This window comes from Heloderma suspectum, chromosome Z (genome assembly GCF_057233095.1).
Source record: "Heloderma suspectum isolate Gila_16-S chromosome Z, 16-S_ref, whole genome shotgun sequence".
Classification (NCBI taxonomy): Eukaryota; Metazoa; Chordata; class Lepidosauria; order Squamata; family Helodermatidae; genus Heloderma; species Heloderma suspectum.
In genome coordinates this window covers 1,357,139-1,381,851 of record NC_139476.1, presented here as the reverse complement: position 1 = coordinate 1,381,851, position 24,713 = coordinate 1,357,139, and the positions used below count along the sequence as shown (strand labels likewise).

The 24,713-nt window shown below is 48.0% G+C and overlaps 1 protein-coding gene across 1 annotated transcript in view; it reads right to left on the bottom strand.

Annotated features, from left to right (window-relative positions):
• The window catches only part of LOC146333454 (sodium/iodide cotransporter-like), a 39,564-nt gene that overhangs the window by 6,413 nt on the left and 8,438 nt on the right, over positions 1-24,713 (bottom strand). The window contains exons 2-12 of the mRNA XM_084826275.1: positions 19,860-19,925; positions 19,255-19,306; positions 17,961-18,028; positions 16,932-17,086; positions 15,802-15,942; positions 13,804-13,933; positions 8,792-8,880; positions 4,106-4,218; positions 3,329-3,399; positions 1,122-1,208; positions 11-216 (exon numbers count right to left, since the gene is read on the bottom strand). Of these exons, the coding sequence (XP_084682401.1) occupies positions 11-216; positions 1,122-1,208; positions 3,329-3,399; positions 4,106-4,218; positions 8,792-8,880; positions 13,804-13,933; positions 15,802-15,942; positions 16,932-17,086; positions 17,961-18,028; positions 19,255-19,306; positions 19,860-19,925 (1,178 nt within the window). The remainder of the gene's footprint in view (positions 1-10; positions 217-1,121; positions 1,209-3,328; positions 3,400-4,105; positions 4,219-8,791; positions 8,881-13,803; positions 13,934-15,801; positions 15,943-16,931; positions 17,087-17,960; positions 18,029-19,254; positions 19,307-19,859; positions 19,926-24,713) is intronic.

Sequence of the window (24,713 nt, the reverse complement as noted above, 5' to 3'; positions counted from 1 at the left end):
CCCCTCTCACCTCTTCAAAGGTTCCAAGATGTTCTGTGGGGGCAACGGCCCAAACACAATGGTGCTGTTCACCCCCTCGGAGGCGTTGTAGAGCGGGCAGAAGTCTCCGTAGGACGGCAGCACGCCCATGGTGGTGGCACTGGGCGGATAAATAGTCCCCCCCACTGCTACCCAGAAAGAGAGGGCGAAGCCAACGCCGAGGCCGGAGAAAACCCCCTGGAAGCAAAGATGAGACTGAGGCTTACACGAGATCTTCGCTGAAAATTCCCCCCAAATAACTTTTAGCTGGAATGAGGAGGGTGTTTGGGGGCAAAACCACCTCCTGCGTACCTTTTTCCACTACCCCTTTAATGCATTTATTTTTATTTCTTTAAGAGGGTTATATACCACTGAACATATTTAAAACTATCTCGACATGTTTTTGCAGTGGTGGCAGGCCGCACAGGTCTCCCAACAGCCGACAGACACCATTTTTATTTCCCAAGAGTTATATTGATTTGTTACACAACAACCCTGTGAGGCAGATTAGGCTGAAAATCAGTGACTGGCCCAACGTCACCCAGCTGAGCTTCATGGCTGAGTGGGGATTTGAACCCAGCTCTCCCCAGCTCTAGTCCGACATTCCGACCACTCCACCCCACGGGTGCTGCCCTGGGAATGATTCTGTGTCAACACAAAGGGGTCTTAAGGGAAATAAAGACGGCATCCTTCAGATGTCAAGAGAATTCTGGTGCTGCTGCCCATAAGACCCCCCCTTTTGCCCCAATTTGCTCGCACTGCCACCCCCACCAAATGGGTTCCCTCCATTTTTTTGCTGCCTGAGAATGGAAGGGCAAAAACTGGAAGGAAATCATTTGCAAGGGCATCTCACAGGACTGAGAGAACAGACTAACTCCCTTCAGTGGACAGATGTGTGATTTCCCGGGAATGGGTGGCTCTCCTAGGCTCGCTGCTTGATCATGAGGACTTGATCCATGGCAGAGGCTCTCAGCCCTTCCATGCTCACAGCATTCTCCTTCCAATACCCCTTTATAGGGTTGGACATTGTTCTCTGCTTGCTGGACAACCCACGGTATTGATCAGCACCCCCCAAATGTATCCTGTCTGTCATCATGACTTACCACCGTGTTGCAAAATGGTACGAACATCCCTAAGATGAATGCTCCTAGAAGGGGGCCGCTGATAACCCCCATGACAGTGAAGGAGCCCTAAAGACAGAAAGACAAAAAGCAAAAGGAAACGTGTTGGGAAAATGCCAAAATCTGCAGCCAGGTGATACCCCAATTAGGACCATCGCAAAATGTCCACAGAATAGCAAGCATATTTTTGAGCTCTCCAGGATTATCAGCATGCAGTGCAATCCTGCACATGTCTACTCAGATGTAAACCCCACTGAGGTCAATAGGACCTACTCCCAAGTCAACGGCTAAAGGTTTGCAGCCTTAATTGGATTAGGTGCAGTGCTGGTTGCGGGTGCTACCATGCAGGTTTCAGATTGCTGGGACCAAAAACAATCAATGGCTGATCCCCCATTTTTGAATCTGTATTTATTAATTTTTATCATTTGTATTAAAATATTTATGAATCCCTTTTTGCTCCCAAGGTGATATATAAACATTAAAACGACCCATACAAACAACAGATCAGAAATCAAGAACAGAACACAACTATCCCTAAAATATACCCGACGTTTTTACAGCTCCCCTCCTCCCCGCAAGCAAAGTAAAGATGGGTCCAATCTGACCTCCCTGGACAGGAATTCCACAGCCAGGATGCTGTTACCAAAAAGGTCTTGTCATGTTTCCACCAACATAGCCTCTCTTGGCAGCAGCGTCTGAAGAAGTTCTTAAATGGCAGGCAGGTTCACACAGGAGGAAGTACCCTTTCTGATATCCTGCCCCCAAGCTGTTTGGAGCATCCTAGGTAGGAACCAGCCACTTGAATTAGGCCCAAAATCAAACTGGAACCCAGTGCAACCGATGTAGGTCTGATGTAACATGGTACAAAGCACACAGACCAGCAAGCAACTTGGCTGATGCATTTTGCACCAGCGGCAGTTTCCAAACACTGTTCAAGGCCAGCCCCGCATAGAGCTCATTACGGGAACCTAAACAGGAGAATGTATAAAACCCCGCAGTTACCCAGAACTATTTCCAACCTTCAGCAAAACAGATTCAGCAGGTTCGTTGTGAGGTAGAAAACAGAAGTACACATATAGGATGGTGACTTTTAAGTGTGGAATTCATTATCAGCAGCTAAGATAGGAGTAGCAAAAATTTAGGAGGACAAATTAGGTTCCCAGATATGCCCCTTTGGTTGCTAACATTTGGGATATAATGGATATTGATAAGTTAAGATTCTTCTGTGATAAGAGTCTTCTGTGCATGTCTCCTCCTTCAAACATGGGTGGAGGACATTCTTGTTGATAGAACAGAGAAGAAAGGACTGAGCACAAGAATTTACTTTCTACGTCGTAACAAGGCGCAGTTGGTTCTCCAGCTACACCTTACAAGATAGCTTGGGGACTTTCAGTTTAGACTACTGTAACACGCTGTGCATGGGACTGCTCTTGGAGACGGTTAGGGACAATACATTTCACTTTGCATTGTGGTTTTCCTTAAAAAACAACTGTACTGCATTGTACCTAACACATATGTAGAGCAAATGATGACATTTATATTGCTGAGTGGTGCCCAAGTCTCCCACTGGGCATAATAATGTACTCCAGAAATAATGTCGCCACAGTAAACAAGCTGTCTGTTGATGGGAAATGCTGAACGCAGGGACAGGTGAAGTTCTCCCTTACACTGAGTTGGACCATCAGTACATCTAGCCCAGCGTTGTTGACACTGACTGGCAGCAGCGGCTCTCCAGGGTTTCAGGCAAGAATTTCCCCCCCTAGCCTTACCTGGAGATGCTGCCGGGGATTGAACCTTCTGCGTGCAAAGCGGGGGCTCCCCCACTGAGCCACGGCCCCTCCCTAGCAGGTGGACGTGCGCAAGGCCAGAGTGAAAGGCGGGTGTGTGCGAAATGAGAAGGGGCGGGGGAGCTTTGACCCTGAAGGGCGCTGCACCCTGGGGCGAGCTGGGGTGAGAGACGTTATCGGGGTCCAGCTCTATCAGCTGGATGCGGAACTGCTACGATTTACACCTGGGAACCTGAAGCCCTAATCAAGTTGGCGATGTTTGTTCTGCAAACAAGGTCTTAGAACAATTACAAGCGTGAATCATTAAGAAAAACAATCAGCTGGTTCAGACATATATCCACACAAGAAGAGAACGAACTGGGCGAGAGGTGGCCGTGGCACCCTTGCACGGACGACCGTTACCTGCAGCACTCCGCCTCCCAGCAGCGACGACAGGGCCGCAACGGTGATGCACGAGGTGCCGTAGATCAGCGCTGGGGGCATAAAGAACAGACGGTTTCCTCCGTCAGACTCTTTGCTTCTGCTGACAGCAAAGCAAGTGGCTCGTCCGTGTGTGCAGCGGCGACGAGCCAACAACTTCCGGGAATGGACACGTTCCTGGAGAGGAGGCGATCGAGGGCTGCCAGCCCTGACGGCCCTGGGCTACCTCCAGTCTCAGGGGCAGCGTGTCTGCGTACCCCAGTTGCTGGGGAGCATGGGTGGGAGGGTGCTGCTGCACCCGTGTCCTGCCTGTGGGTGTCCCCTGGGCAGCTGGTCGGCCCTTGTGTGAACAGAACGCTGGACTCGATGGACCCTAGGTCTGATCCAGCGGGGCCCTTCTTATGTTCTTAACTACCAGCACTCCCCAGCCAGAAAAAAGTCCCAGAATTCCCAGCATTCCTTCATCCATGAATGTTGATGGAAGGGGGGGGGGGGCACTGATGGTGTCACTTGCTCGGTGTTGGGGAACTTCTGCGACCCATGCGCGGTGTCAATCTCATGGTCTGGATGTGCCTTTGGCGTTCGTTCCATGGGCCGCTGGGTGTGCAGCTCTGTGGAGATACCTTCACAGCTTAAATAAAGGCCTCCCTGCAGGGCACGGGAAGGGCGCTCAAGAGTTAGCCCCCTCTAGGCACCCTCCCCACCTCCAGCCTTTCCCAGAAGTGCCGCTTCAGTCATCCCCCACCGTTGTCCACTCACAGAGTCCTTTGGAGATGAGGGTGAGTCTCCGCGGCGACAGGTTTGGCAGGTTCGGCTTGATCAAGTCCTCCACAGTCACTGCAGCCATGGCGTTGATGCTCGTGGAAGCTGTGCTGTGAGGGGAGAAGAAGGACCAGACATCACAAATATTCTGGGGGCGGGAGGGGAGGGACGTGAGGAGCGGCCCTGGCAGGCCCTGCATACTCCCTTTCTGCATGCAGAAAGTCCCCGGTTCAGTCTTCATCATGTCCTAATAGGGCTGGGATGGACCCCTGTCTGAAACCTTGGAGAGCTGTTGCTAGATGCACCAAGACTCTTTATAAGGCAGCTTCCTCTCTTCCTGTTTAAACCAGCCCTTTCTTCAGAGCCATGGGGCTCCTTCACATGGAGCTTTTATCCTGCGATTGTGATTGCTCACTCGGGGAAGTTTGTGAGTTCTTTTCGTAACGTCGTCAACTTCCAGGGCACATCCAGAGGTATTTCCTGGCTTTTCTGTCTCAAACAGATCCGGAACTAATGAACCATTTTTTAAACTCGGAATGTAACATGATTAAAACAGCTACTAGATGGTGCTGTTTCATTGAGGTCTACGGAACACTGAAAATTAAAAGTTTCCCCTCTCGGCAATCACGTGGTCGCTGCCTGGGAGCCCGTGATAAGCGTGGAAAGGCTCCAGAACGGGAGGACTGTGGGAGTTTTCTTTAGTGTAAAGGCAGCCACGAGGACTGGAAGCTTACTTTATCTTTGCGGGAAGGACCGTGGCTCAGTGGTAGAGCCCCTGCTTTGCATTAGGACTGTCCATCGCTGGGAAGTCCAGTTCTTTTTTTGACTTGACAATGTGTGCAACTCAATTTGGATTTGCAAGCTGAGTTGCGGGTTTTACCCTGAACTCCGGGAATGTTTTTTCACCTTTTTTCACAGGTTCCACAAGTTGCACAAATTTCTGAGCAATCTGTGTAGATTGTTCCATGTGGCTACCAGGAAGAGGGCCTTTTATGCTGTGGCACCCCGGCTGTGGAATGAGCTTCCTAGAGAGGTTTGCCTGGCACCTACGTTGTACTCCTTCCAGCGTCAGGTGAAGATCTTTTTATTTCCCCAGCATTTTAGCATTTTAGTCTTTTAATTTTATGTATTCATTCATTCATTCATTTCATTTCTATACCACCCAATAGCCGAAGGTCTCTGGGTGGTTCACAAAAATTAAAACCAAACAGCACACAATAAAACAATATAAAACATATAGAACATTAAAACCACAGTATAACAATACAACCAGAATAAAACCTAGCAGCAGTGCAGGGATTTAAAATACAGACTTTAAACAGCAAAGCTAAAAGTCTAGAAAGCTAAAATGCTAAAATGCCTGGGAAAATAAAAAGGTCTTCAGCTGGCGCCGAAAGGAATACAATGTAGGTGCCAGGCGAATCTCACTAGGGAGCTCATTCCACAGATGAGGGGGCCACAGCAGAAAAAGCCCTCCTCCTGGTAGACACCCGCCTCACTTCCTTTGGCAGGGGCTCACGGAGGAGGGCCGCTGAGGATGATCTTAAGGTCCAGGCAGGCACATATGGGGGGAGGCGATCCTTCAGGTAACCTGGCCCCAAGCCGTTCAGGGCTTTGAATGTTAACACCAGCACTTTAAATCGGGCCTGGAAATGGACTGGCAGCCAATGCAGCTGGAAAAGGACAGGCGTAACATGAGCTCCCTGGCCAGTCCCTGTTAACAATCTCACTGCCCTATTTTGGAGCAGCTGAAGTTTCTGGACCGTTTTGAAAGGCAGCCCCACCTATAACGCATTGCAGTAATCCAGATGAGAAGTTATCGGAGCGTGAATAGCTGTAGCTAGGCTCTCTCTGGCCAGATAAGGGCGTAGTCCTTCCTCTCCGGCAGGTACCAGAGGGTAGCATTGGGAGAGGAGGTTTCGGACCTGTGGCCACTCACTTGTGGGGTGCCACAGGGTTCCATCCTCTCCCCGTTGCTATTTAACATCTATGTGAAGCCGCTGGGGGCTATCATCAGGAGGTTTGGGGTGCAGTGTCATCAATATGCGGATGACACGCAGCTCTACCTCTCGTTCAAATCTTCACCAAGGTTGGCCGTCGAATCCCTGTCCAAATGTCTGGAGACGGTGAGTGGCTGGATGGGGAGGAATAGGCTAAAGCTGAACCCTGACAAGACCGAGGTACTTTTGGTGGGAGACAAGAGGAGGCTGGGGGATGTTGACCTGGTGTTGAATGGGGTACGGCTACCCTTGAAAGACCAGGTCCGCAGCCTGGGGGTCATTTTGGACTCCCAGCTGTCCATGGAGGCTCAGGTGTCAGCTGTGAGCCGGACAGCGCTGTATCAACTCCATCTGATACGGCGGCTGTGCCCCTACCTTCCCGACCATCTGCTCCCATCGGTAGTACATGCCCTGGTCTCCTCTTGTTTAGACTACTGTAATGCGCTCTACGTGGGGTTACCCTTGAAGACGGTTCGGAAACTGCAGCTGGTACAGAACGCGGCGGCTCGCCTGATTAAAGGCAGCCGCCGGCGAGATCACATCACTCCAGTGCTGAAGGAGTTGCACTGGTTACCAGTTGTTTTCCGGGCCAAATTCAAGGTGTTGGTTTTGACCTTTAAAACCCTATATGGTTCCGGCCCAGCCTATCTTAAGGAGCGCCTCCAGCAGCACCAGACAGGCCGCTTAACAAGATCAGCCTCGGATGGCCTTCTCTCTGTCCCATCAGCCAGGACAGCTAGACTGGTGGGGATGAGGGAGAGGGCCTTTTCTGTGGTGGCCCCCACTCTGTGGAACTCCCTCCCTAGGGAACTCCGCCATGCCCCCTCTTTAATGAACTTCCGCCGTGCATTAAAAACATGGCTGTTCAGGCAGGTATTTGGGGTGGGTTAAGGTATTTTAGAAAATGTTTTTATTATAGAATTTTATTGTTTTATTGTATGCTGTACATCGCCCAGAGTGGCTGGGTGACCAGCCAGATGGGCGATTAATAAATTAAATAATAAATAAATGAATAAATAAGTAGTTGGTATACCAGCCTAAGCTGATAAAAAGTGCTCCGTGCCACTGAGCTCACTGTGCCTCAAGTGACAGTTCTGGGTCCAAGAGCACCCCCAAACTACGAACCTGATCCTTTAGGGGGAGTGCAGCCCCCTCCAGAACAGGTTGAATATCACCTAGCCGGGCAGACAAACCACCCACTAACAGCCCCTTTTAACTTTGCTGTTTTAAATCTGTTAACTGCATTTTAAATCTCTGCATTGCTGCTAGGTTTTATTGTGGTTGAATTTTTATACTATAGTTTTAAGCTTTTATATTGTATACTGTTTTTTATTCTGTACTTTGTGGTTTGAATTTTTGTGAACCGCCCAGACAGCTTCAGCTATTGGCCGGTATAGAAATGTAATTAATTAATTAATTAATTAATTAATAATGGAACCTGCAGGGAAAAAAAGGCACAAAATGTTCAGAAAATCTGTGAGCTGGCCTGACTTGCTGCAGACTGTGTCAGGCACTGTAGCAGGAAGGAACTGGACTGAAGCATGGGGGGCTGAACCTAGGAAAACTCATCAAACTGTATCCCCCAAATGGATTTCTCCAATGTCCAGTTTGCATGCAGGTCTCACGTTCAGTCCCCAGCAGCATCTCCAGGAAGGGCTGAGAAGGAATCCTGCCTGAAACCCTGGAGAGCTGCTGCTGCCTGTCAGGGTTGACAATACTGTGCTAGATGGATTAAGGGTCTATTATTATTATTATTATTATTATTTTATGATGAGTGTGTGCCAACATTAGTATGTCATGTCTCAATGCCAGAGGACCGTAAATAGTTCACTAGAGTAAGCTCTGAGATAGCAGCAGCAGCTTTTAGCTGGGCCGGTGGATTGTCTGGGCTGCTTACACCCATGACGGCTGCATTCAGAAGCATGTGCACAATGCAGCATGAAGACACAAGGGCTAAGGAGGGCTGCTTGAAGATTACCGGGTGGGGTGGGGTGAGGATAACGGCCCTGGCTAAGACTTTGCTCTTCGACAAACAGAACTGAAACTGAAATTACATGACGCAAGAGCAAATATTTACGTAAGGTTGTACATTCAGCAGAGCTGATGTTGTTTTAACCCATGGGGAGGGGCCATAGCTCAGTGGGAGAGCCCCTGCTTTGCACTCAGAAGGTCCCAGGTTCGAACCCTGGCAGCATCTCCGGGTAGGGCTGGGGAACATCCTTGCCTGAAACCTCGGAGAGACTTTGCTGCCAGTCCATGTCAACAATCCTGGGCTAGATGGACCCAGGGGGGGTCTGACGATGTCCAAGGCAGCAAATATTCCTGTGACATCAAGTCCAACCGTACAGGCATTTGGCTGAGACCAAGCCCCATTTTATCTCTAGCTGGGCTGGACATCGGAAGGTGCAAAGTCTGGGCTAGGTTTGGGGGTGAATTTTGGCATCCACTTACTGCCACCTCATATTTCACAGCCAGGGGTTGCTACAAGGCTTCCTTAGGCTGCATGCTGGACTAGACGGACGCTTGATGTGGATCCAACAAGGCAGCTTTTGTGTTACTGGGTAATCTGACTAAAGCCAGGTGCGCTGTTGATCAGGCCACCAAACTCCACTCAAGTTGCATGTCAAAGACTGAAAAAGGGTAGTCCCTTCAGGGGAGGTATGGCAAAGGGGTTTTTACTCACCTCAGGGTTCCACTGTATGCACAGGCCAGGAAAAGCCCAGGTACCCCAGGGTATTTCTCAAAGATATCCAAGACCAAATAAGGCATATACTAGGAAAGGACAAGAAGACAAGAGATGCATTTCAGCAAAAGGCCAAGATTTGCAAGCCAAACATGAGCCACCCGTGTGACACAGCTGCAAAAAGAGCTAATGTGATCCTTAGGCTGCAGGCATAGCAGCCACCATTGCCAAACACTAATAATTCCACCACTTTATTCCTCACTAAATCGGACCTTGTCTGGAGTCCTGTGTCTATTTCTTCAAGATGAAGCTGGACAGCCATCTGTCAGGGATGCTCTGAGTTGGATTCTTGCATTGAGCAGGGGGTTGGACTGGATGGCCTTGTAGGCCCCTTCCAACCCTACTATTCTATGATTCTATGATTCTGGGCGGTGCACTTTATGATGGATTAGTGGTGCTGACAGAGCAGGACCGTGAGGCAGAAATCCCAGGCCCCACTGGGCAGAATGAGGAGTGCCCCAAACGCCAGGGCTGGCGTACCCCATTTTGAAGTAAGTAAAGAAATGTGCATTACCACATTATGGCAGGCATGTGCATTACCACATTATGGTAATGTGGTGCATTACCACATTATGGCAGGCATCCCATAAGACCATTAAATCCAGAGGCAGGCATCCCATAAGACCATTAAATCCAGAGGCAGGCATCCCATAAGACCATTAAATCCAGAGTCTACAATTACCTAACTGGACCACTAAGAAGGCTGTAGACAAATCGCAACAGGTGCAAAGGGGGGCAACAAAAATGGAAAGGGGTATGGGAAAGAAATCCCATGTGCAAAGGTTGACAGAACTTGTGTATGGTGGGAACCTGGTGGGTGGGTAGGGGCTGTTCAGTAAATAAGGGCAAAGGATTGTTCTCTGCCGTTCCAGAGGGCAAAGGACTGAGTCTAAAGGGATTTAACTTACTGGACGGTAGATTTTGGTCGACCTTAGGAGAAACATCTGGACAGTCAGAGCAGCTGGAGAAAGGAAGCAATTACCTGCGGGGTGGGGGCCTCTCCCTTGCTGGTAGTCTTTGAGCAGAGGCTGTCAACTATCTGTTGGGGATGTTCTGGCTCTGATTTTCCTGCATCGAGCATGATAGCCTCCGATTCTGTGACTCTATTATTCTGTGGCTAAAACCCCACAGAAGTCCTAGTTCAAGCAGACCCGTTGAAATGAATGGGGCATAAGTCAGACTTAGGCTGGATTTTACCTTATGACGCTTCAGATGAAAAATGAGGTGGAGGACTTGGCAGGGAAGGGGCGCGTGGATTCTCAAAAAGTCTGTGCAAATCCTTGAGGGGCTTGGGGTTGTTTGTTTTAGTTTTCAGTTGCACGGTGAAAATGAGTGAAGTGCAAGGGAGTGGTGGCGGGGGGGGGGGGAGCAGCACCTCCATTATGCAAACCAGAAAGGAGGAAAAGACTCTGGTGTTGCGTGATAACAGAAATCTTTATTGTTGCTCTACGCGTTTCAGACTAAAGACTTGTAAAGAAAATGCAGAAATTCCACAAGTAGGAAGTTCCCTTCCCTCCCTCCTTCCTTCCTATCTAACCCTTTAACAATCAGTTTCAGTAAAGCAAAAGAGCAAAGCTGCAGCGATTCCTCACAGGCATAGACAGAGAGAAAGCTTTGCTCCTTTGCTTTTCTTAAATTGATTTTTAAAGGGTATATCTACAGAGAAAAAAAGGGCAAGTCAAGCTTCCTACATAGGAGTTTTGGCATCTTCCTCGCAAGCTCCTGACAGGAACCATGCAGGGATGATCCACTCATTTCACAGAACAAAATGAGGTGTTGGCAGGACCACACTGGGACACTGGGGTTTATCCAAACAGCAATTGAAATGCTGCTTGCCCCCAGGGCACGGCACAGATCCCATGTTCCAGTTGCAGGGCAGCCAATGCACAGCAGCCTCAAGATGCGGGGGTGGCCAGAAATCAGACAAATTCATGGTGGTGGTGGAAAAGGATGAGGAGGGAGAGTTTATATTAGGCCATGATAGGAATAGGAACCCAGATGGTCCCCTGTATGTCTGAATTATCCACTCGGACCACAGGCTATACTTCCTGGATTAAAATAAATGGAGCAAAGAATAAAAGGAACCTGGTGGTCGGAGTCTACTACCGGCCACCCAACCAAGGAGAAGACGAGGATGAAACTTTCGAAAAGCAAATAGCCAATGTTTCAAGGAAGCATGATGTAGTAGTAATGGGGGACTTCAATTTGCCCGATATTTGTTGGGAGACAAATTCTGCCAAACATGGCCCCTCCAGGAAATTCCTGACTTGTGTGGTGGATAACTTCCTCCTACAGAAAGGAGAGGAAGGAACTAGAGGATCGGCTGTCCTTGACTTGATCCTAACCAACAGAGATGACTTAGTGGATAAAGCAGCAGTTACAGGAACTCTGGGGGAAAGCGACTATGTCGCACTTGAGTTCTTGGTTCTAAGGGAAGCAAAAGCCGAGTGTAGTCAAGCGCGTACCCTGGATTTTAGGAAAGCTGATTTTAATAAACTCAGAGCAATGATCAATAAGGTCCCATGGCAAGCGACGCTAATGAGAAAAGGAGCCCGAGATGGGTGGGAGCTTTTAAAAAAGGAAATTCTCAAGGCATAATCACAAACAATTCCAACAAGAAGAAAAGGTGGAAGACAACAGAAGAAGCCAATGTGGCTTCACAACAAGCTTAGGGATGACCTGAAAACGAAAAAGGACACATATAGGAAGTGGAAACAAGGCCAAGCAACAAAGGAAGAGTACAGGCAGGTAGCACAGAATTGCAGGGATGGCGTCAGGAAGGCTAAAGCTGAGAACGAGCTGAGGTTAGCGAGGGAGGCTAAAAGCAACAAAAAAGCTTTCTTCAGCTACATGCATAGTAAAAGGCAGAGGAAAGAAATGGTGGTTCAACTATTCAATGAGGATGGCAAAATGATAACAGATGACAAGGAAGAGGCAGAAGTGCTCATTTCCTACTTTGGCTCAGTCTTCTCCTGAAAGAGGGTCTATGACCCACCTGGCAAAGGCGAAGTACAGGCTGAAGGGGCAGGATTGCAGCTTGAGATCAACAGGCATATGGTCAAGAAGGAACACCTAATTACTTGGAATGGGTTCAAATCTCCAGGGCCAGATGAGCTGCATCCTAGAGTAATAAAGGAACTGGCAGCAGAACTCTCAGAACCGCTGTCTATTCTCTTTGAGAAATCATGGAGGACGGGGGAAGTGCCAGATGACTGGAGGAGGGCTAATGTTGTCCCTATCGTCAAAAGGGGCAAAAAAGAGGAACCTGGGAACTACAGACCAGTCAGTCTGACGTCGATCTCTGCGAAAATTCTGGAGCAGATTATAAAGCAATCAGTCTGTAAGCACCCTGGAAACAATGCAGTGATTACTTGAAGCCAACATGGATTTGTCAAGAACAAATCCTGCCAGATAAATCTGATCTCATTTTATGCTGTGGACATCATATACCTTGACTTTAGCAAGGCTTTCGACAAAGTGCCCCATGATATCCTAATTAGCAAACTAGCTCAAAGTGGGCGAGATGAAACAACGATCCAGTAGCTACAGAATAGAACTCAAAGAGTGCTTCTCAATGGGACCTTCTCAAACTGAAAAGTAGTAGTGAGCTGGGTACCGCAGGGCTCAGTGCTGGGCCCAGTGCTCTTCAACATTGTTATTAATGACTTGGAGGAGGAGGTGCAGGGAATGCTGATCACATTTGCAGATGACACAAAATGGGGCGGGATAGCTAATACTTTTTAAGACAAAAACAAAATTCAAAGTGATCTGGATAGACTGGAGAGCTGGGCAGAAAACAACAGAATGACATTTAATAGGGATAAATGCCCAGTTCTGCACCTAGGACAAAGAAACCAAAGGCACAGTTACAAGATGGGGGATACGTGGCTCAACAATACTACAAGCAAGAAGGATCTTGGAATTGTTGTAGATAACAAGCTGAACATGAGCCAACAATGTGATATGTCTGCAAAAAAGGCAAATGCTATTTTGAGCTGCATTAATAGAAGTACAGCTTCCAAATCCAGAAAAGTACTAATTCCCCTCTACTCAGCACTGGTTAGGTCTTGAGTACTGTTTCCAGTTCTGGGCACCACACTTTAAGAAGGATGCAGACAAACTGGAGAGGGTTTAGAGGAGGGCAATGAGGATGATCAGGGGACTGGAAACAAAGCCCTATGAAGAGAGACTGGAAGAGCTGGATATGTTTAGCCTTGAGAAGACAAATGTGCATTTGTGCAAATTCACATGTGTAAAAATACACCAATTCCCCCAAATGCGCATTTTCATACTTTGGCCTATGGAGAAATGTGCATTTCTGGCCTCTTTTTTTGCAAATTTTCAATGAGTAAATTTGTGCAAAATTCGGGAATGTTAGAAAAACGGTCCGTAAGTCCATGGAATCCACCTGACAGGGAAAGCTGAGCCCACTGTGGAATCCGCTGGTCAGATTCATGAAAATCTGAACTCATTCGGTTCAGTTGTGGATTTCTCTGACATTCCTCGTCTGAATGTACATTTCAACTTGACTCAGAGGATGGTACATTTTTTGCCTCACTGCCCGGTTCTGTTCTGTATTAAATGAATAAATATAGGCATTTCAGAGACATAGTTCTAAGTTATTATCGCTGTTTTATCCATTGCCATGGTGTTTAATGTTTGGCATTATATTGCACTTTCTTCGTTTAAAGATTTGTATTGTATTTTTTGTTTGTAACCATTGTACAGCATTTTAGTTTTTTAACTGTCTGATCTGCCCAGAGAACGTGAGTTCTTGGGCGGATTAGAAATGTAATAAATACTAAATAAAATCAGGGGCTCCTGTCTGTTTATTTGTTTGGCTCTTGCCTTGTTTGTTTAACCCTTGGTTCTCTCCGATTTTAAGTAGTTCCTTTGGCTGTCCAAACACTCCCCTCCCACACCTGAGGTTGACATAAGTGGCAGGTGAATACCTGGTCAGGTGCCGAGATGTGGCCAGCCAAGAGAGGATCACAGTCCTTGTAGAGAGCAAACATCACAATGCCACAGCCCACCGCGCTGGAGACTATGACGAAGAGGCCCACTTGATTGACCAGGAGAGCTCTGCCGTTGGGGTGGTGGGAGGTACAGAGAGGAGAGGAGGAGAGGAGAGGAAGCAGAGAGAACAAAACGGAAAGGACAAGTATGAGCACAGGGAATTAAACATTTCAGAGATGCAGTTCAAAGTCAAGGAACCTCGGGATTCTTCTACTAAACCAGCCTTCCTCAGCCTCCTGCCCTCCAGATGTTTTGGAAGTCATGTCTCATCTGCCCCGGGCAGCACAGCCAATGATCACGAATCCCAGAGTTGTCACTTCAGACATCTGGAGAGCTCTAGTTTGGGGAAGGCAGCACTAAAGAATTAGCTGAATCAAAAAGAATGAGTGGAATCATCATTGCCCGCAGGCACCGCACTGGAGACCCCAGAAATACATGGCCCAGTGGTCTTAGGCCATGTAAGACAGCTTGCTGTGTTCCTTTAAAAATCAGTCCTTTGTTCAGAAACAGAGGACTAGGGTCTTGCTGTATGTTTAGGGGAAGGGCCATAGCTCAGTTACAGAGCACATACTTTGCATATGAAAGGCCGCAGGTTCAATCCCCAGCAGCATCTCCAGGTAGGGCAAGGAAAGAATTCTGCCGGAAACGCTGGAGAGCTGCTGCCGCCGGTCAACGTTGGCAATACTGGGCTAGATGGACTCAGGTCCTGGCTCCATATCAGGAAGTTTCCTTATGCACGCACACTGCACGCACTTTGCAAACTCAAGCATCAGAACTCCCAATCCAGAACCTGCCTCCAACGCCAAATTGCCGTTTTCTTTTTTAATCAGCACAGCGCAGACGCTCTGGGCAAGCTCTGTCTGCTTCTGATAGTCTTTGGTGACCCTAGTGGGCTGGAACATGGGTGGGGTTGTGAGGAAAACACTAGATGCAGCCTGGGGGTTATCAAGTCCAGTGAGAAACACAGCTTGAGTCTATAGAATCAGGTGGAAGGAGAAAGAACACAAAACCGTGGAGCGTCTTTGGCAGGCATCCCAGTGACACAACCCCGATACCGGAAGAAAAGAAAAGAAAAAAGACAGAAAAAAGCCTGCAGTTGATACGAGAGCTGCGCACACAAAAAAGGAAAGAGCCTTGGGCTGTATGTTCCTGCCGCTGGACCAAGGCACCCTGATTTATGGCACTCCCTATCTCAAAGGCTGGAGGTGCAAGGCAACCAGAACACAAGCACAGCATCTTGGCGGAGGGGGCGCTCGTCTGGCACACCAGTGGGAGCCATGAGTCCTGTGGCATCGTAAAAAGCACAAATAGTCTTATTGTAGCAGAAGCTTTTGTGCACTAGTGGCATCTGTTGAAGTGGAGCCCCTCCGCTAACCAAAACTGGTTAGGAACATCAGAAGAGCCCTGCTGGATCGGACCACGGGTCCCTCTAGTCCAGCATTCTGTTCGCACAGTGGCCAGCCAGCTGTCGACCAGGAACCCACAAGCAGGTTCTATGCCATAATAAATTTGTAAGTCTTGAAAGTGCTACAAGGCTTCTGGTCCTTTCCTTTTTTTGGACACCGGTGCCTTCCAGATGTGCTGGACTGCAATTCCGATCATTGGCCAGGCTGGCTGAGAATGATGGGAGCTGCAGTCCTACACATTTGGAGCGGACCAGGTTGGGGAAAGCTGCTTGAAATGGTTAAAATGTCTCAATCTGGCAAACAGACAGAAGCAATGATGTTCCACATCTGTATTTTACGTATTTTTCTTTCCCACTTTCCCCTTATTTGCTTTCATTTTTGTTTTCATTGATCCCCCTGGATGTGCAGCAGGCATATCGCTCCAAATCAAATCACCAAATGTTGGGTGTTGCAAGGATTCGAACTGGACTCAGCTGTAAGTGCAACACTAAGGAAGGCACCCCCTTGGCTCCCTTCTCCCTGACTCACACTTTTGCTTCTTTCTCCGTCTTGCAGGCTACGTAACGCTGCACCTGGGCCTGATTCACACCGTACATAGAAAGCCAAAGCAGTGTCCCGCCACAGATGAAGGTCCAGAAAGTGTAACGGCTGCGGGGATCTGGGTTGAAACTGGAGGATGGAAGGAAGAAGTGTAGGAAGTGAAACAGCCATCTCAATAGCTATTTGTCCGCCCTTAGGGTTGCTAGATCTCATGAGGTTCAGACTCAAAGGGTGGAGCCTAGGAACTCCAGGGGGGAAGCCAATTGGAGCAAGCCCGGCGATTTCAAACTTCTTTTTCCTGTCTGATCTCCACTGGGAGATGATTTGCCCCTTCCCCATACACTTTCAAAACATATCCAAGATGCTGGTTTTGGGATGTGACTCTCAGCCTCCTTCGCCCGTGGCGAAGGAGGCCAAACATGAAAGACCGTATTATGGAAAGGGGCTGGTTTAAATTTTGGGGAAGGCTGCAGGAATAAAAGTTGTGTGTCCCCCCCCCCCCCACACACACACAGTTGATAGTAATGCAGGGCAGAGAAATGGCACCTGCGTTCAGTGTTAAAGTGCTCTCAGTGAGGCGGCATATTGGTTCAGTCACCTTGTCAAGGGCAATATGTTTTTCTCTCCCCCAACTCAACTGCCCTGTGTGGGAAAGAGGAAGGAGCGAGAGAGGAAGTGAAGTAGAGGAGAGACAGAGTTCCCTCTACTTAATTGTCCCCTTAAGTAGAGGGAACAATCTACTTCATGTTTCCCTCTTCCCTCCCAATCCCGTTCTCCTTGCGTGTTGCATCTTTTTAAGATTGTAGGCCTGCAGGGGCAGGGACCATCTTATTTTATTGATTGATTGTAAGCCGCTCTGGGAAACTTTTGTGTGTGTTGGGTGGGCAGGTGCTGAGGAGCGGCATAAAAATGCTTTAAATAAATAAACTCAGGAGCAGATTAGAGTGGGGGACAGTGATGGCAAAGACACCCCCCCACCCACCCATTTAGAGAGGGGAGGGAAAGCAAGGATTTTTCTCGAATGCTTTTACACCCTCCAAAAGGCAACGTCCGCAGCCAAAATGGGACCTTGCGGAAATTCGGCACAGCACCACTGACAGTCATTGTCGAGGACCTACTCATCAAAGTTGATCCTGGAGTTGTTGTAGGCAATGGCAAGGACTTCGTACGGTCCTCCCACCAGCAGCGTCCCCTGAATCAAGATGGCCACAAAGCCCGAGAGCATGACGAAGACCTGGAAGACGTCCGTCCAGATGACAGCTTTCATCCCGCCCTGAAAGGCAGAAGGGTAATTTAGCAGCGTAAGCTGGCCATTGCTCCAGAGCAGACATCGGAAATGAGCCGCTTTGTCTAACTATATATTTATTTGAAGCTTTTCGACGCTGCTCTTCAGCCCAGTCCCTCACCTCAAGCTTACAATCTAAAAAGACACGACACAAAAGGAAAAGCAACGGGGAGGGAGGAGGAGGAAAGAACAGAAGCTAAAGCGGGCACTCAGTCTTAGTAACAAAGTTCTGACAATGACCCACTGAGGTTGTATACAGTTCAAGGAGAAGAGGAGGCAAAAATTTGGGGCCAGATTACTAAATGGCTTGACACCAGATTACTCTAAGGGCTGCCTACACCAGGAATGGAAAACTTTTGGGCCTCCAGATATTTTGGCCTACAATTCATCACTCACCACTGGGTAAAATATTTGGAGGGCCACATTTTCCCCCATCCCAACTTACATTTGAACCTGCCCAGGTATTAAGAACTACCTCAGAGGACCAGTTTGTAGGCCTGCCTGCAAGATCTGTTTAGTTGGCTGACAGGAGGGACAGGTCCTTCTCAGTGGTATCTCCAGGTTATGCAGTTCCCTCCCCACTGAGGTGTGTATGGCGTCAACCCTACAAATGTTTAAATGGGTTTTAAAAACTCGTTACTGCGTGAGGAGGAGCTCCACAGAATATGCTTTGCCCATTTTCCACATACCCCCAAACTTTCAAGATCATTTCATAGCAGGAGGGGTGTATGTGTCAGGACTTTGGAAGCTTTCATATGAGGTGTCTGATGGAATGGTTCAGGGAGAAGAAGATGTCAGAGGACATTGGCTAACATCTGGACGGAGAGAATGTCCTCTCTGAGAATGTCCAAAGTATACTTACAATGGTGGTGTAAAATGTACAGATGACACCAGTGGAAAGAAGGGAGGCCCAAATATCCAGTCCAGTCACTAGGGAAATGAGAAAGAAGGTGGTTTAGGAGACAGCGGCTATCTCTTAAAACATCTATAAAAGTCTAGTTTTATTGGCTAATTTAATCAGCATTTTTTCAGGAACAATTTCTATTCTGGGTGTCTTAAAATGCACCCTTGACACACAGAAATCTGGTAGGTGAATTCCTCTTCCATAACATCAGCCACTTGCTAAGAATAGGGACAGACTAATCGTTTTCTCCTTGCCACCTTCAAATTTCAAAAAAATCTCATGTTATTTCCATCCCACTGATGAAAAAATACTGCGGATTTTGGTACGTTTTGTCCAAACAACAACAACAACAACTGAGCAGAATCCTCAGCCAAATTCAGCAGGTACAGCTGTTTCTACCGTGTTGTACCTTCATGCCATGTGGTTGTTAAAAATGCTTGACAGGAATAATCAAATAAAGAGATGGCAGCCCTAATTCTGCACCACAAACAGGTTGAATACACCAATATTCGAACCCAGAATTTGAAGGGCTAAAACTCAAATCTCTGGAGCTGGACGGATGGATCTCTTCCGTTTTGATTTCTCCCACGCTGGACTTTTTTTAAATCTCAAATTCCTTCCATCCAGTTGATGAAGAAATCTGCAAATTTTGGTAAGATATATATCGATATTTATCACTCATCCTTAGCTAAGAAATGTTTTGTAGCATAATTCCCATGAGCTGAGCTTCTCTTCAAGGCCCGTCCACCACATTTGAGGGTATTTGAAAGGAAACCTAAGGCTGTGATCCTAAGCAGACAGACTAGGGAGTAAACGTCACTGGACTCTGCAGAACTTCCTTCTGAGTAAACATGCATAGGATTGGGCTGCACAACAAAGCATACAAGGGAGAGGGCCCTCTCCGTGGTGACCCCCCATTTATGGAACGATATCTCCGATGAAGCCCACCTGGCACCAACGTTGTCATCTTTTCAGCGCCAGGTAAAACTGCCCTCTTCTGTCAGGCATTTGGCAGCACATAATGAATCTCTTTGATTGTCCCTGGCTGATAGTTTTAAACTGTATTAGACATATGTCGTTGCATGTGCTATTTGTTCTATGTCATTGCGTGAATGGTTTTATATTTTATATGATGTATTTTAATGGGTTTTTAAAATTTCTGTGAACCTCCCAGAGAGCTTTGGCTATGGGGCAGTGTAGAAATATAATATAATATAATAAATGAAATGAAATGAAATGAAATAGAGGGTACCTTGGTTGAGGATCAACGCTGGTGCATAGATCACAATTCCAGTATACAGCATCTAGATGGTGGGAAGAATTGGACATGCCTAAACCTCTTTTGAAATCTGCATTCGAGCCTCAGAAGGAGAAGGGGATTTGAGCTCAGTGCTAGAGCACCTACATTACATGCAGAAGGTTTCAGTTTCAGTCCCTGGCATCTCCAAGTGGGGCTGGGAAAAAACCCATCAGAAACACTGGAAGATGCTACCAGTCAGTGCTGCCAGTATGGAGCCAGATGGACCACTTGGCATAATGCAACTGCCTATGCTCCTATTTAAAGCAACCCTTTACTCAGAACTTGAAGACTGGCATCTTACTTTATTTTAAGGGAATGGCCATAGCTCACTGGTAGAAACCCTGCTTTGAATGAAGAAGGTCCCAGATTCGATCTCCGACATCTCCAGGTAAAAAGACCCTTCTCTTTCCAAAACCCCAGTCAGCCCTGCTACCTGTCAGTGTCAACAATACTGGGCTAGACGGACCAGGGGTCTGGTCCCAGATACGGAAACTTTATCTGTTCCCAAAACTATGCTTCGTTTCCATTGCAGGCAAAGCATATTCCAGACGACTTACCGTGGCAATGATGTACTGGATCGTCCCACACAGACGGACTTTCTTGGAGAACCTCAGCTCCAGATACTGTGAAGACAAGATTGGGAAAGGGAACTGAAATCGACAGGGTGACTCATGAAGTCCTTCCAGCGGAGCTCTTCAGCAGGCCTCTGTCCAAAAACAGAGAAGCGAAGAATGTGCATAAAGAGCAGGAGGGCATCTTGGAAAGCGCCTTCACCTCACAGGCCCCGCTGTCTCGCAGGTGCAGTTCCTATCACACATCCCACTTGTTTTAAGATCAGCAGGTTGCTTTCAGTTCCCAGTTCTATCCCTCCTGGCACAGAATTTTTTTCAATGTGCCTGATGTATTGCAAGATGGGTGCAGGAATTCTTCCTGCATGCTTATCCTTCCTCACATGGCCACTACCCCTTTCCCATGACTACCGACAGTTTGGTGGCTTCCCAGCTTTTGTGCAGTTTCCCCCTAAAAGGTGGATATGCCTTTTTTAAGCTAAAATACGTCGGTATTTTTGTCTTCAGCCCCACCCACCAAGAGCAGCCCCCAAGAACTTGTGCATTTTTAATTTTATTTTTCTGAGAAAAGACTTTTATAGTACGTACTGTGTTTAAATGATTTTTTTTGCGCAATTTTGTTTGTTTTAAAGAAGAAAAGTGGCAAATTCATGCAAATTAGGGATGGTATGGATTAAGTAGTGAACACACACGGAAACAAGAAGGACTGGCCATAGACGAATTCATCCATCTCTGCTTAAGGGCTTTTCTACACGAGGCATTTAACATGTACTCATCCTTCCCTATTCATGGTTGCTTACAGGTTCTTCAGATGATACTGCGACCCTCCAGTTTCATTTCTGTGTCTAACCAGCACTTTTGGTGAGGTTTTTTTAGAGCAGGGGAAATGCGGCATTTAATTGTGAAAGTGAATGAAAGCGCAATTTCTTCTTGTGCGTTTACGTTAGTCCACTGCACCCCAGTGCCACCTAGAAGTTATGTAGTGGAAACGCAGGAAAGGAAACACTCCTCATGTAGCGCTTGGTCTCAGTGCCATGAAACCAGAAGGAGATGCAGCAGATTAACAGCCCATTAACAGCCTCCTGCCGCAAAGCTCTTAAGCCTCCATCACACAAACCCGCGATGAAATAACAATTGTTTTGAAAAACGGGGGCTGCACTCTGAGGCTGCACTTACTCGGATTATTTCTGGTGTTCAACGATTTACAGCCCACCTTTTGATCTAAACCCAAGCTGGCACTCTCGAGATGTTCTCCCATTAACCCCAGCTAGCATGGATTGTGCCAACGCAAAACAAAACGTGGCTCTGTGCTCATCTTTCGGTTACGGGGCAGCCACAATGCTAGGAAGACGTGATGTTCCAGCATCTCCCTCGCATTCCTGTCACGCTGTTGCAGGAGCTTGCAGCGGGCCCAGTGGAAAGATCCCACCCCACAGGAAATGTGTTGCCACTTACTAGGGAGAAAACCCCACTAGAAACAACAGGATGTACGTCTGAGCAAGCAGGTTTAGGATAGCACTGCGGGCATAGAAATGCAGAAGTTGACTCGCATGCCCAGTGGGCCATGGAACAAAAAACATAAACCCAGCTTGTTTCTCTCCATTTGGCAGAGATTTAATCCACAGAAATCTGCCAATGAAGCCTGCTTTGTGGCTCGGAGCTCAGTGAGGTCCCCTGCAGGACGCTGCAAATGAAAGGGCGTTCATCAGACTACTGCAGGGCCCAGGCCAAAAGTCAGCACCCTTAAGGTCGCCATTCTAATTGGATCAACGGAGGATCGTGGGGTGTCGAAAGAGATCCCCGCAGTTTTGTTTCCATCCAAGCTGTTTCCTATTTCCTGGCCCCAAATAGTAAGCAAACTTTGTGCCCAGCAGCTGTCCTTGCAGCCCTCCCTCCTCCAAGGAAACACATTTCTACGTGTTTATTTTTCACATTCCACCCCTTTAAATCTCCCATCTTTTCTTCTCGCCGTGCTGGTGTTGATTTGGGGGGCGAAGGCGGAGAAGAGCGAAGAGGAGAACTTTGCTCCAAGCTTCTTCCACACTCTTGCTCATTGCCCGAGGTCTCCAAACAAGAACCTTGCCCTTTTTTGAAAGCAAGCAAGCAAGGAAGGAAGGAACACAAGCACCAAAGGGTCACACATCCACGTGACTGCGCAAAAGCTGAGATTATTGTCCCCAAAGTAGCAAATGCTCAACTGCCCCCATCTAAATGGGGACAGACCTGATTTCTTCTGGCCCCTGTCCTTGGTTGTATGGATCCTGTATTTTTTGCCACTGGGGGAATGCTTGGTAGAAATATTACTAGGTTAGCTCATTACGAGTGCCGTTCTTTGTCAGCATCATGATCCCTTCCCAAGGGAGTTTAAGGGCGCAATCCTACACATGTTTAGACAGAAAAAAAGCCCTACACCTCCCAGCATAGCTGGCTGCAGCTGCGGCATGCTGGGAGTTGTAGGACTTCTTTCCGTCTAAAGGATCACACCCTACATCTGTTTTAAATCTGTTACTGCACTTTAAATCTTTGCACTGCTGCTAGATTTAATTTGGTTGTCACTTTTATTTCGTACTGTAGTTTTAAACTTTGGTATCATATTTTATTGTGTTGCGTTTTATGGCTGGAATGGTTGTGAACCATCTTTAGCTATGGAGTGGTATAGAAATGTCACAAGTCAGTCAGTCAGTCTCAGACTTGGGCAACCTCTGCCAATCTCTGGCCCTCCAGATGTGTTGGGCTGTGTCGTTTGGCATCCCAGCAACTTCTGGGGGGCAGGAAAGGTCTCACTGCCACTAACTAAAGCCTTTAGAGAGGTATTTCAACCTTTTAGAAGGGGGGGGGATGCACAAAAAGGAGGGAAACTATCAACAGTTGGTGGCCAGCAGGGAAGGGGGTCATTGGAAGGGACGTGGAGAGGTCTGGATTCAGCCCCCAAGCGGGCCGGGTTTGTTTCCCCACTCATGCATTAGTTTTAGACCTGCTCCTGGTGGAGATTAAAAAAACCCTGCTAGAACTGGTTTATTGATATGGATCCCAGGAGGTGCCTGACTTTTTGGAACTTCCTCGGGGGCATGTCACGATGAGCGCCTTGGGCGCATGACTCTTGTGCCTCCAAATTTTACCACCACACCACTTTACTCTTGTGCCTCCAGACTTTGCCACTATGCTTCCTTTCCCAGTGTGGAGATGCAGCGGTGGAAACCCAATCAACCGCTTTTTTAAAAAGTGCACTTTATTCTCATGCTGAGGAACATGGCCACAGTGTACGCACACAGACGCCCGCACGAAGAAATGTGCACACGGATGCACACATCGAGTGTTCCCCGCCTCTTCATAAAGGCTGTCATAAAGGCTTCGCTATATTTACCCCAAAGCCCGTGTTTGGACTCGGTCTCTTGACAACGCTCAAGCGTGGGTTGCGTTGCACAACCAGAAGAGTTGTCTGAGAACGATGCAGGGAGGCAGAGTTGATCCTCAATGGCTCAGGAGAGATTACAGGAGAGCATACGAAGAGTCCTGCTGGGTGAGATCCAGGACAGCCCATCCAACCCTGCATCCTGTTTCCCACAGTGGACAGCCAGAGGCACACAGGCAGCACTTATGCTTCTGCCCGGAAACAGACCTCCCCTGAACATAGCAGCACAGTGAAACTAAGGGGGAACGTGGGCGGGAGGGTGCTGTGCACTCCTGTCCTGCTTGTGGGCTTCCCGTGGGCAGCTGGTCGGTCGGCTGCTGTGTGAACAGAATGCTGGACTAGGTGGACCCTGGGCCTGATCCAGCTGGGCTCTTCTGGTGTTCTTAGCCATTGATAAACTTTCCCCAGAATGTGTCTTATGTCCTTTTCATTATATCATCATAGGAGCCCAGCTGGACCACATCTACTGGCTCCATGCAGACCCCCCTTCCCCTTCATCCTGAAGTCATCACATCCACATCTAAGCCAGTGGCCGCAAAGACAAGGGATGCTCTCGGTGTCATAGTCCCTGCTTTGCATGCAGAACCTCAACAGCATCTCCAGGTAGGACTGGAAAAAGACTGCTGTCTGAAACCACAGACAGGGGTCTTTTTGCTGCCACTCAGTGATGAAAAAGCTGAGGTAGCTGGACCAACAGCCTGGCTCTGTATAAGGCAGCTTCCTATGTTCCTACTTCAATCAGAACTTGATTCAGAATCATGAGGTCTAGAACCTTACTTTATTACTAAGGGAAGGGCCATAGTTCAGTGGCCGAGCCCCAGCTTTGCACACAGAAGGTCCCAGGTTCAATCCTGGCAGCATCTCCAGGTAGGGCTTGGAGACCCAGCTCAGAAACCCTGAAGAACTATGGCTGCTGGTCAGTGTGTCGACAATACCAGGCTAGATGGACCAAGGCTCTGGCTCAGTATAAGGCAGCTTCCTATGCTCCTACTTAAAGCCACCCGTTATTCCATGGGGACTGGAATCTTGCTTTATTTTTTAGAAGAAGGACCGAAGCCAGGGGCTGTTACAAGAAGGGCTATTGCTCAGTGGTTTCCTTTTTTTATGTATTTATTACAGTTCTAATCCACCCAATAACTGATGTTCTCTAATGGAGCCCCTGCTTTCATGCCAAAGGTCCCAGGTTCGATCCATGGCATCTCCGGGTAGAGCTGGGAATACTCCTGCCTGAAACCCTGGAAACGCTGCAAGTGGAGCAGACAATGTTGGGCTAAAGGGACTGAAGGCTGGACTCAGAAGAACGATGCATTCAATGTGGTGGAGTGGGCGGGGGGGGGACACTGGAAGTGAGTATCACTGAGAACACAGAGGGATGCGCAGAGATACATCCCCCTCCCCAAAACACACAGATGCAAGTCCTCTCCGGCTTA